We start from the raw sequence: 13343 nt of genomic DNA on the forward strand, positions 1-13343 counted from the left end.
TTACTAGATTTGTATTTGGTACAAAGCAGCAGAATCAGAATAGATTATGATCATTTTTTCTCATAAAATATCAAGAGATCTCAGGAAAACTGAGAAGTGATAAGTACAAAGAAAATGAAGTTTAAAGTCAAGTCTTCCTAATCTGTAGATTAGGGAAGGGAAAATTCTACAAAAATAGACTAAGAAAGACCAGCTGTCAGATCTTTCAAAAATGAGGACTTTTCATAAGGATTATCCATGTGTATTAAGTATACACTTAGAGTGATTTTTTTTGGGGGGGGGGGTAGAGATGGCATCTTGCTATGTTGCCCAGGATGGTATTGAACTCCTGGGCTCAAGCAATCCTCCCCACTAGGTCTCCCACAGTCCTGGGGTTACAGGCATGAGCCACCATGCCCAGCCTAGAGTGATTCCTGACTTTAAAACTGGTATTTCTTCTATAGCCAGTTCTTATCAATTACATTATAAAACTGATCTAGAAATAAGAATATTCTTTTAATTGGATCCAACGATTTAGAACTCTCTGAATTTACTGAATTGCTCTTTAAAAAGTAGTTCTATCTCACGTATGTAAACTAAAACCTTTCACCTTGCAGATCTTCTAAGCAGCTGCCTAAAAAATATAAACCAGATGGATAGCAAAACTGCCCTTTTCTGTATTTCTTGGGCCAGCACTAATGTCACATTAACTAGGGTAGCACAGCTCAACAAAGTGGAACATACTCAGTTGTCTTAACTCACTGGCTTGTCTATACCTAACTGGATCGTGCAGCTCTATCTTTAAGAAGGCTTTTCTATTTCTCCTGATTTTAAAAGTAATACGTATTTGCCTTAAAAATTTTACAGAAATCACCAGTAATTCTATCACCCAACAATGATCTTAACAGTTTGGTTTTTCCCATTTCCACTATTTTGTATGCTTATAAATAAACATACACTTTAAAAATAGGGATCATATTAAATATACAGCAGTCGGCCGGGCGCAGTGCCTCATGCTTGTAATTCCAGCACTTTGGGAGAACGAGGTAGGCGGGTCACTTGAGGTCAGGAGTTCGAGGCCAGCCTGGCCAATATGGCAAAACCTCTTCTCTACTAAAAATACAAAAATTAGCTAGGCATGGTGGCGCATGCCTGTAGTCCCAGCTACTCAGGAGGCTGAGGCATGAGAATCAATTGAACCCGGCAGGCGGAGGTTGCAGTGAGCTGGGACTGGGCCACTGCACTCCAGCTTGACTGGCACAGCAAGACTCTGTTTCAAAAAATAAATAAATAAATATAGCAGTCTATCCTTTTTAAAAGTTACCTGTTATATCATGCATTTTCCTGTGTTCTTAAATAGTCTTTAAAGGCCCTTCTTCTAAGTGACCATGTGGCACAAAAATGCATGGAATATTTTCTTCTATGTATACCCTATTAACTTCACTCGTAGGGTTAGATGAAATTTAAATTTCCAGATAGTAAGCCCCAAAATATTCTCCTAGTATTTTAAACTTACTCCTTCCAAGTCCTCCAGTATCAGCACGAACTTCAGTCACCCTTCTGGGAGTCAAAGGGGAGCCAGCAATGCAAATTTCATCTGCCCTTTCCAGGTTCTGAGGTGGCATGACCTATGAAGAATTGGTTACACAGAACGCCAGTATCCAAAAAAGCACTTTAATTAGAAATACAATAGTAATCTAAGGCAGAAAAAGTATCTTAACAATTATTCCATCTAAATAAAATCAGCTGTCTTTCCCATTTTCATAATAAAGTTAAAAAAAAAAAAAAAACTTTTGGCAGTCAAAAAATTCAAAACCTTGTAATTGGATACTAAATACGAGTCAAACTTCATTACTGGTTTGGAGAGTTTGAATATCAACCACTCTAAAGCAGGGGTCCCCAACCCCTGGGCCACGGACCCTGTTAGGAACTGGGCAACATAGCAGGAGGTGAGCAGCAGGCGAGTGAGCATGTGAGCAAAGCTTCATCTGTATTTACAGCTGCTCCCCATTGCTCACATTGCTGCCTGTGCTGGCCTCCTGTCATATTAGTGGTGGCATTAGATTCTCACAGGAGTGTGAACCCTATTGTGAACTGCACACATAAGGGATCTAGATTGCATGCTCCTTATGAGAATCTAATGCCTGCTGATCTGTCACTGTCTCCCACCACCCCCAGATGGGACCATCTAGTTGCAGGAAAACAAGCTCAGGGCTCCCACTGACTCTACATTTTGGTGAGTTGTATAATTATTTCATTATATATTACCATGTAATAATAATAGAAATAAAGTGTGCAATAAATGTAAGGCAGTTGAATCATCCCAAAATCTCCCCCACCCCCAACCCTGTCCATGGAAAAATTGTCTTCCATGAAACTGGTCCTTGGTGCCAAAAAGGTTCGACCACTGCTGTATGGGAAAGAAACTTGATAAAGAAATCAAGAAAGAACACTGAGTTTTTACTCTGTCACCAAAATCTTAGGCCAACCACAAATTATGACTCGTTTCCTCTTTGACATGGGGTGAAGTGTGACAGGTCACCTACCTTACTTAAGGGTGTATGTCTGCTGCCTAAACCCTGAAGGCTGGGCAGTGAGCCAAGGCCATGGTGCCCAGCCAAGGAACAGGTATCCCTGAGAACCCCAACATCCCAGAGAAGATCTGAGAAACTACCAAGGAAAACAGTCCCATCGTGCACATACATAGTAGACAAAGAGCCAGAAAATTAGCTTAAAAGCAGCTTAGCGATGGGAGGTGGTGAGGATCTCTAGAACTGTCCTGCTGCTACCTAGGAGTACCCTGTATATAAGTCTTCTATTTTTCCCCACCACCTCTGCCTCCTCCATATGTAAGTCTTAATAAACGTATCTACTTGCCAAGCTGGACTTGTCTGAGTCATTCTTTGGTCTCTTGGCACCTTCCCAATTTGTGGGTAGAGAGGGACGTTACAGTCCAAGGTTTTTCTCATAACAAGGTGTAATTATAACATATTAAACCCAATTGCCACCCTCCCATCCCCAAAAGGATTATTAATAGATTAGATAGATGTATTCTTCTCACAAAAAGATGTTATTTTCACAAACCTCTTCACATGTAGGAACTCTGTTTTCATTGTCTCTAATTTTTTCCCAGAGTGGAGACTCTGGTTTCCATGCCAAATGATCTAAGATCTGTTCTTCAATCTGATTAAGGTGTTTTACCACCTCTCTACAAAGGCCATCTTCTGCTCTAATGAATACTTCTATCACCTGAAATAAAAAATGTCTTGGTTCACTGAATAATTATTATTTTTAAATATTTAGACAAGAAATTAGTCAAAATTACAAGTTGAAATATTATTTTGAAACAGCTGCTCTTCCTTTTACTGTCTTTGTAAATAATTATAGTTCAAACCATGAATTATATAAAATGGTTTACATTGCGATGTATTTCAAAATTTTTTAATGAAAATACATGTTTTGTACATTGTGGTTGAAAAACATTACTCTTAAAATTTCATATAAAAATCTCTAAACATTTAATCTATGCCACTATAAAAATTAGTTTTGACTATCTTATGAGAGTTAAGATAAACTCATATGCTAAGTCAGTATCAAGAAATAGCTACCAGCCTGTAATCCCAGCACTTTGGGAGGCCAAGGCGGGCAGATCACGAGGTCAGGAGATCGAGACCATCCTGGCCAACACCGTGAAACCCCGTCTCTACTAAAAATAGAAAAAATTAGCCGGGTGTGGTGGTGGCCGCCTGTAGTCCCAGCTACTTGGCAGGCTGAGGCAGGAGAATGGCGTGAACCCGGGAGGTGGAGCTTGCTGTGAGCCGAGATGGCGCCACTGCACTCCAGCCTGGGCGACAGAGCAAGACTCCATCTCAAAAAAAAAAAAAAGAAATAGCTACCAAATCAATGCTTTAACTCTATGCCTCTCTGTAACACATGAAAGAGAACTTTTTATTTTTTTTCTGACATTTTCAATGGTATTTAATTTTCATAAAATCAAAAAAGGCTGCTATACAAGATTAGCTAGTGACATGTGTGCTACTTTTTTTAAGCCTTCTCAGCTCATAAAAATCACAGTATTCTAAAAACTTTTATTAGATAGAGAGGAATCAAAGCTTTTACCCAAAATAGATCTTTCATACAATATTAAAAGAATTTACATAGGTCTTAAGATTCTATTTCTTTTCTACTCCACAAATAGAGATTAACTATGTAAATAAAAACAGAATAAATGTACTTACATGTTAACTTGAACTAAATGACTAACAACAGGAAGTTGGTCTCATCTACAATATCCCCATTAGTATCATATTTTAAAAAATACCTTATAAAAATGATAAAGAGGCACATCAAATATTTCAGTAGTAAATGGAAAATTCCCAGGAGGCTTATAAGAAAAAGTGACGACTTCAAGGCAGCAGGCCAAGAGAGATCTGTGAAACGCATCTTGTTCCAGAATACCCTATAAAATAAAGTTATTAGCATTTAGAAACATTTACTTAGTCTGAAGTCATTTCATACCCAGTGAACTTAAATGAAAATACCAAAGAAAGTCTCATTTTCTGAGTGAGTGCAAAGTGTGTCCTTATTTTCTTACAAAACCTTTCTTAATTATATAAATAAAGCCCATTTTTTAGGAGAGGAAATATATAAAAGAAATGTACGAGAATTTTAAAACCTTACCTATTATAAAATGTATATTAAAAGAGATTACATCTCTAACCAAAATACACACACACCCTGATGCTTAGAAGAACAATGACAGGGAAAGATGTTTCAAAACAGTATTTACAGTAAGTGCTATAAAAAACTGAAAGGGGGACCGGGCACGGTGGCTCACGCCTGTAATCCCAGCACTTTGGGAGGCCAAGGTGGGCGGATCACCTGAGGTCAGGAGTTTGAGACCAGCCTGACCAACATGGTGAAACCCCATCTCTACTAAAAATAGAAAATTAGCCAGGTGTGGTGGCACATGCCTGTAGTCCCAGCTACTCAGAGGCTGAGGCAGGAGAAGCACTTGAACCCAGGGGGTAGAGGTTGCAGTGAGCCGACGTTGCACCACTGCACTCCAGCCTGGGCAACAAGAGCGAAACTCTGGCTCAAAAAAAAAGGGAAAAAAAAATTGAAAGGGGCCAGGCAGGTGGCTCATACCTGTAATTCCAGCACTTTGGAAGGCCGAGGCAGGCAGATCACCTGAGGTCCAGAGTTTGAGACCAGCCTGGGCAACACTGTTCAAGAATCGCTTGAACCTGGGAGGCAGAGGTTGCAGTGAGCCGAGATTACACCACTGCACTCTAGCCTGGGCAACACAGTGAGACTCTGTCTCAACAACAAACCCAAAAAAACAGAAAGGCAGGCAGGCAGGTGACTGGCTAGATGACCATGTACCAAAAGTGAATATGTTTATCACAGGATGACATTAATCATAGGTGATTTTTATTTTCTTCTTTTTGCTTATAATTTTCCAACATTGTCAATAATTATTATTTTTTAATTAAAAGCTACTGAAGCACCAAAAGCACAGGCAACAGGCCAGGTGCGGTGGCTCACACCTGTAATCCTAGCACTTTGGGAAGCCAAGGCGCGTGGACCACCTGACATCTGGAGTTCGAGACTAGCCTGGCCAACATGGCAAAACCCCATCTCTACGAAAAATACAAAAATGAGCTGGGCATGGTGGCACATGCCTATAATCCCAGCTATTTGGGAGACTGAGGCATGAGAATTGCTTGAACCCAGGAGGCGGAGGTTGCATTGAGCTGAGATCATGCCACTACACTCCAGCCTTGGCGACAGCGCGAGACTCCTTCTCAAATAGGTAAATACATACATACATACATACATACATAAAACAAAAGCATAGGCAACTACTGAAAAAATAAATTGGATTTCATCAAAATTAAAAACTTTTGTGCATGAAAGGAGACTATAAATAAAGTAAAAAAACAACCCACAGAATAGGGCAGGAAGGAAATTGTTTCATTGCGCTGATCAATACATTGGTTATTTTACTCACAGATAAATCCATGTCTCCTAGTCTTTTTTGTTCCTGCTCAATAACAGATTCTAATACTTTATAGTAAAGCATCTCCGCAAAACGAAAATGTTTGCTGGCAATTTCTGTAGAAATAAAAAAAATAAAAAAAAAACCCATAAAAATGGCACACAAAGAAAATAAAGACCCATTCCTCCTTCTTTACTCACAAAATAAAATTTAAAAACCAACCCAATACTTTAGATATGCACACTTCTTATGATTTGTGTTTTAATTATCCCTAAGATACCTTAATTTTCTTCATGGTAACAGTCACATTTTTCTAAAATTATTAAATGAAATTTGCACATAAAGAACTGTAATATCATTTAAGACTTACACCCTTTTTTTTCCCTTTATGTTTGAACAAAACAGACCAATGCTAAGAGGTATGTAATTGGCTTACTATTCCACACCTACTTAGTTCCAATTCCTGACATCAAACAATTCCTAGGCCAGGTTTGGGCCCATAACAGTGATATTTTCTGTCCTTATTCTCAATATGTTGAAGAATCACTACACTTCTATTTAATTTCCAGTTTACAAAAAAAACCTAAAGATTTGCAGATAAAAAAGCATCAGAAGTCCAATATAATAAAGATACCACTCTAAAATTTCTATCTTACTGAGAAGGGTTCGGAAATCACTTGGTTGACCAGAAAAATTGGACAGCCATATCCTAGCCTTCAGTCTAAAGTCATAAATCTTTTCCTCACCTTTCTTAGTTAGTAAGAAATGACTCCATTTAGTTAAACTTCAAAAATAAAAGCAGAATAACAATATTAAACCTTACCTTTAGCACAATTACTGAAATCCTCATCTGGCTGGAAATGCTGAGAATATATTTCAAACATTTCTTTCAGTCTGTTAGCAATAGCCTGGGTTGGATTTCTGGAACATGTCCTAAAAAAGGTAATGAGAAATAACATAATTTAAAGGTCTTGTCAAGTCACAAGGGGTTAAAATGTTTCTATAATTTCACTAACATGTAAATATAAAACACTCTGAACAGGAACTATACACTTCCCAAATTAATCCAAGTGATCCCATACTTCCTTTTCCAAGGTGGTGGTATTATCAGTTTGAATGAAAAAAAACTTTTCTTGTGGGAGCTACACCTTTTATTTTATATATTTATTTATTTTTTGAGAGAGAGAGTCTCACTCTGTCACCCAGGATGGAATGCAGTGGTGTAATCTTGGCTCACTGCAACCTCCACCTCCCAGGTTCAAGTGATTCTCCTGCCTCAGCCTCTGAGTAGCTGGGACTGCAGGCACCTGCCACCACGCCCAGCTAATTTTTGTATTTTTAGTAGAGATGGGGTCTCACCATCTTGGCCAGGCTGGTCTCGAACTCCCGGCCTCAAGTGATCCACTCGCCTCAGGCTCCCATAGTGTTAGGATTACAGGAATGAGCCACCTCGCCAGGCCGGGGCTACACCTTTCAGTGCAGGAAGTTTAGCAACCTTGGCCCCTGGGCCCATTCGATATCTATGACTGTCCCCACCTGTCCTACACATCCCCAGTTACTGATGATCCCAAACTTGCCCTTAACTATTTCCCTAGAGGGCAGTAAAACTCCCATTAAGAACACCTGGAAGAAAATAGAATGAAGGGGTGTAAAACCCATACTACAGACTCATATAAACTGTTCCTGGCATTCTACATTTTTTTCCCGCCAATGAGGTTTATTTCAGTCTTTTTATTATTAGAAAGCAATGTATGTTCAATGCAGAAGCATTATACAAATTATCACCATGTAAGCTTTTTGTAACAACTGTTTTTATCTTGATCACAAATATATATATAATTATATACATATTCTTTGTGAAAATGAAGCAAGTTTAAAAAATTATAAAGAGAATAAAAATCAATTATAGTCCTGCTAGAGATAACTACTGAATATATATACAAGCAGAATTTTTCTGGGAACACACACACACATACCTTTCAACAAAAATAGGACCCTTTATTTTACCTAGTATTTACTGGTAATACTTATTTAACCCCACTAATGGTACCTAAGATTTAAAACACTGTTATGCCTAGTTAGAAACTGTAAAGAGATCTGGAAGATACAGAGATTAAGATGGCTTCTGAAATGTATTTATCAAATGCTTCTAAATTCAAGGCAAACAAGGTGCATCTGAAAAACATGACTCAGGAAGAGGCCACAGAGATATAACTTGTTGAGTATAAATCACAATCAAGTTTATGAATAAAGTAGACTTCACGAAAATGTGAAGGAAAAGTAGTTGGCATTTAAGAAGCCTGGCTATGAGTGGGAAATTACTTATGTGTACATATAGGGTCTTCTTGATATACCACCATCAGAAATAAAATAGGGTCCTTTTGGGTCTATGTCATCATATCATAAAGTTTTAGGACTGAGAGAGACCTTGGAGGTAACTTTTCAAATCAACTTGCCAAAGGTTATGCATAAGATGATAAGATTCAGCCTACTGGGCTTTTAATTAAAACTCAATGATATTCCTACCAGTCTCAGGGAGATCAAAGGAACTAAATGCAGTGAACTTCCTTTCCAGGATAAGGATGTTTTATAGAGCTTACAAAAGTTACAGTGGTTTTTGTCCCGCTTTATGAACGTGTGGAACTCTATTAATCTTTTCAAATCTGAGTCACCCTTCAGAACTTACCTCAGGTTCAACCCTCTTCATAAAGTCCTTTGACAATTCCCATCATCACTGAGCTTCCCCCCACCCCACCACTCCCTGAAATCTTGAAAGAACAGTTGGCAATAAGACAGTTTTGTGCTTTATTCTACAGTGTCTGGTGTTATTAGTTACTGTGTCTTGTATTATATTAAAGAAATCTAAGGAAAGAAGACCTTCCACTTATACATCTTATTGCTAGGTCCTCTATAGACTCACAACAGGACTGAGTATACAATTGATATAAAATTATTCATGGGTGAATTAAGGCACTAATAATGAAAAAATAGGAAATTGGAAAATGGTCAATAACCAAATCTTAGAAAGCAGACAGGGCTCAAACTAACCTGAGAATCTGTTCCAATTTCTCACTTGGTGCATTCCTGAGGCCTGTCAGCATGGTGTGAAGACGACTCAAGCTATGCGTAGCTGTAGAAACTGGGGTCACACAAGGGCTATTCTCCTTAATGTATCTAACACCAGTTAGTGGTGTGGAGATTCTAAGTGCTTTGGACTAAAGAAAAAAAAATTACATAGAATTAATAAAAATATTTAAAAGAACATTATTTTAGGCCAGAAAGACTTCAATTCACTTCACAACTGGGACTTCAAGCCAGTAAGACTTTATCTTTACACTATCCATAAATTTTAGTGACTCAAATGTCACCATTCTTGGAATTTAAACATAACAGCATTAAGAGCCACCAATATCCATGTGAAGAAAAAGGTGTGAAAGAATAATTTGTATTTTAGCTAACTGAAAGTTTGTCTCTTAAAAGTTAAAACTCTAAAATAAGGTCTAGCTCCGTACATTCCCTCTTGCAAAACTTATGCTCAGAGGCAAAGATAAGCATTCTGCTCACCTGAAAAAATTAAGACTATTATTCTCAGCTCTGAGAAATAGAATTTCACAATTCCCATCTACTGCTATTTTTGCAGACACTCAAAGATAAAAGAAAATTGTGAATTAAATTTGGTTCCAAAAAAATCCATGATTTAACAAAAGCCTACTGATATGGTTTGGCTATGTCTGCATCGAAGCCTGAACTTGAATTGTATTTCCCAGAATTCCCACGTGTTGTGTGAGGCACCCAGTGGCAGGTAATTGAATCATGGAGGCCAGTCTTTCCTGTTCTATTCTTGTGATAATGAATACGTCTCACAAGATCTGATGGCCTTATCAGGGGTTTCCGCTTTTGCTTCTTCCTCATTTTTCTCTTGCCACCACCACGTAAGAAGTGCCTTTCGCCTCACACCATGATTCTGAGGACTCCCCAGTCACATGGAACTGTAAGTCCAATTAAACCTCTTTTTGTTCCCAGTTTTGGGTATGTCTTCATCAGCAGCGTTAAAATGAACTAATACACCCACCATCCAAATATTCAAATTTGCTTCAGAGACGGATAATAAGTTGAACATTCCCTAAAAAGGTAACTTGATGCAGAACAGCCTTCACTGGTCTTCCTGCCCCTCCTCTACCTTTAGTTACCAGAATCTATCACAGGTTTTCCCCCTAAGGTAGACAGGTCTTCAGAGAAATAAGTTAAAGTCAACATTCTTGACAATAAATATGGAAAAGATGTGACTTGGTGTCAAAGGAGCTAGTAAAACATCTTTCTGATTTTTCAAATAAACTCTGAAAGGTTAAGATAGCTTAACAATGTCTTTTAATATTCAAGATAAACCAAATTTCCCTGTGTATTAAATGTACTTATTCTAATTTTTTAAAAAACCTAGCAAAACTTTCACCTGGCAATAGAGTCAACTATTCAAGTTTCATAAGATACAGAAAAGCACAGAAATTTACTGTATGCAGAAACAAACCTACATGTTTTCTCTATGTCTTAAAGTGCAATACAACTAAGACTTTCACTTTGTTTCAAAGAAATTCATTCTATAATTAAGTCAATAAAATGATTTGGGTAGATTAATTGCATTCAAAAGGCTGCTCCCTGCCTTACAAGGTTTCTTGCAGCCAACTACTTCACTGTGCATGAACCAATGCCTACACTGGGAGGCACTGGGAGGGAAAAACACCTTGTACACAAACAGGAGAATCAACAGCAGCCAGCAGCATATAACCACATCACCCACAGGCAGCAGTAGTTTCACAGAGGAAACTAGGTGTGACAACCACAAACAGCTTCCTGCCAGAGTCCTCAAGGTCAACATGGTGCTTCTTGGTAGCACTGTGCTTAGCTTAAAGCTTCCTGTTCATTCTGATCAGGAGGAATCTTTCTTTAACTTGGGTGCAAATATTAAGACGGTATCTTAAAAATATTAGGATGTTCCATCTCCAAATGAAGACTTACAAAATTTGGAGTGACTCTGGGCTTTGTCCTTAGTCCTCTGGTATTCTCTCTCAAATCATACCTCTAAGTAATCCCTCCTCATTTTATAGCTTTAAAAGCCATCTACGGCTGGGCACAGTGGCTCATGCCTGTAATCCCGGCACTTCAGGAAGCCAAGGCGGGCAGATCATGAGGTCAGGAGTTCAAGACCAGACTAGCCAAGATGGTGAAATGCCGTTTCTATTAAAAATACAAAAAATTAGCTGGGCATGGTGGCAGGCACCTGTAATCCCAGCTACTCAGAGGGCTGAGGCAGGAGCATCGCTTGAACCTGGGTTGGCAGAGGAAGCAGTGAGCCGAGATTGCGCCATTGCACTCCAGCCTGGGTGACAGAGCAAGACTCCGTCTCAAAAAAAAAAAAAAAAAAAAAAAAAAACCTATCTGTATCCTGATGACCCCAGGACATATACACACAACCCCTAACCTCTACTGTAACTGTGAACTCCGGTCTTGTATACCTCAACTGTCTATTCAACTTCTCTACTAGCATGCTTAAAAGACATCTCAAATTTAACATGCTAATAACCCTAAACTCTTGATTCCCCTTCCCCCAGACTTGCTCTTCCCTCTTAATAAATTTCAGTAGTAAATGTTCCCGAATGTCTACTATGTGCCAAGGGCTACATACAACACTGGTCACAGCCTTGGTGAAGCTTATATTCTAATGCAAGGAGACAGGTAATAAACAATTCTTTCTACCTACCTCCCTACTTACTGTCAGACAGTGACAAATACGAAGAGAAACACTAGCAAGCAGAGTCAGGGGGAAAGGAAGTCCTGAGGGTTGGGGAGGATGTTGTGGTTATTATTGACATAGCAGTTGGGTTATCAGAGACCAGAATGAAGTGAGAAGGAAGCCACATGAATCTCTTGAAGCAATACGGTTTAGGCAGAGGGAATTGCAAAGGCAAAGGCTTTGTGTTGCAGGCATGCTTGGCATATCTGAAGAACAAAAAAGGAGGTTAATGTGGCATAAGTGGGTGAGAAGGGAGGAAAGTAGATGAATTCAGAGAGCCAGGGCCAGATAACTTACAACATTACAGGCACTTGTCAGGATTTTAGCTTTTATATCATTCACCCAACTGGAGACATCACTGTTCTCTAATTTTCTCAAACCCTAGATCCAAACCCTCAGTAAATCCTGAGGGTGCCATCTCCAAAATATGGCCCAGCTACAAACCGTTCTCTGAAGCACGCCACCATAAACTATTGCCAGAATCTTTCCAATAGCTTCTTAACTCCCTATTTCCACCCTTGCCTCTAATCCCACTTTCCCAGAAGACCTTTAAAAATGTAAATCACTCTTCTTAATAACCCTCTTAATGGCTTTCACCTCAATCAGAGCAGAAGCAAAAGTCCCTACGATGGCTTCCAAAGCCTACATGGTCTGTCTGGCTCTCTTGTTCCCTCTTCCCTGCATTTCTTTTTCTTCTTCTTCTTCTTCTTCTTTTTTAAAGACAGGCTCTTGCTCTGTCACCCAGGCTGGAGTGCAGTGACGCGATCACGGCTCACTGCAGCCTGGAACTCCTGGGCTCAAGGGATCCTCCTGACTCAGCCTCGCAAGTAGCTGGGCCCACAGGTGGCCAGCTTATTTTTTGTATTAACATTTTATGTAGAGACGGGGTCTCACTTTGTTGCCCAGACTAGTCTTGAACTCCTGGACTCAAGCAATCCTCTGCCTCAGTCTCCCAATGTGCTAGGATTACAAGCATGAGCCACCACACCTGGCCTCCCGTCACTTCTTACCACTTTTTCCCTCACTGTATTCCTACCACACTAGCATTCTCACTGTTCCTCCAAAAAGCTAATCCTGTTCCAACCTCACGTCTTGACATTTGTTATGCTCTCAGCTTCAAATACATTTACCCAGCTATTCATATGGCTTGCTTCCTCACTTACTTGTGATGTGTGACACTGTTCCCAACCACCTTACCTACCACAGCCCACCCATCCCATTCTCCCCTCCCCTCAATATTTTGTATTACTACTCCATTTTCTTCATCTATCACCACCCAACATACTATATATTTACTTATCTCCTGTACATCTCCCCACACTGGAATATAAGCTTCTTTGGAACAGGGTTCTCATGGTTATTTTGTTCACTGCTTTATCTCCAGTGTCCAGGGCACAACCTGACATATAAAATGCCTTAGGAATATTTGTTGAATGAATAAGCAGACCAGTCTCAAGTCTGAAGCAGCTCACTTCCAGGTGAATTGGCCCTTGGATTACCCAGTGTCTCTATGGGGGCACTTGCCAGAAGTTTGGTGTTTTCTGTTCCACCACATAGCAGAAGGGAAACTCTTGG

At 39.4% G+C, this 13343-nt stretch overlaps 1 protein-coding gene across 3 annotated transcripts in view; it reads right to left on the reverse strand.

Annotated features, from left to right (window-relative positions):
* RBL2 (RB transcriptional corepressor like 2) overlaps positions 1-13343 on the reverse strand; it is a 56700-nt gene that overhangs the window by 21873 nt on the left and 21484 nt on the right. For all 3 annotated transcript variants that reach the window (XM_030797026.1, XM_030797022.1, XM_030797032.1), the window contains 6 exons: positions 9029-9195; positions 6804-6913; positions 5993-6096; positions 4301-4438; positions 3064-3228; positions 1496-1607 (listed from right to left, as the gene is read on the reverse strand). In XM_030797026.1, coding sequence (XP_030652886.1) covers positions 1496-1607; positions 3064-3228; positions 4301-4438; positions 5993-6096; positions 6804-6913; positions 9029-9195 — 796 coding nt within the window. The remainder of the gene's footprint in view (positions 1-1495; positions 1608-3063; positions 3229-4300; positions 4439-5992; positions 6097-6803; positions 6914-9028; positions 9196-13343) is intronic.

This window comes from Nomascus leucogenys, chromosome 2, assembly GCF_006542625.1.
Source record: "Nomascus leucogenys isolate Asia chromosome 2, Asia_NLE_v1, whole genome shotgun sequence".
NCBI lineage: Eukaryota > Metazoa > Chordata > Mammalia > Primates > Hylobatidae > Nomascus > Nomascus leucogenys.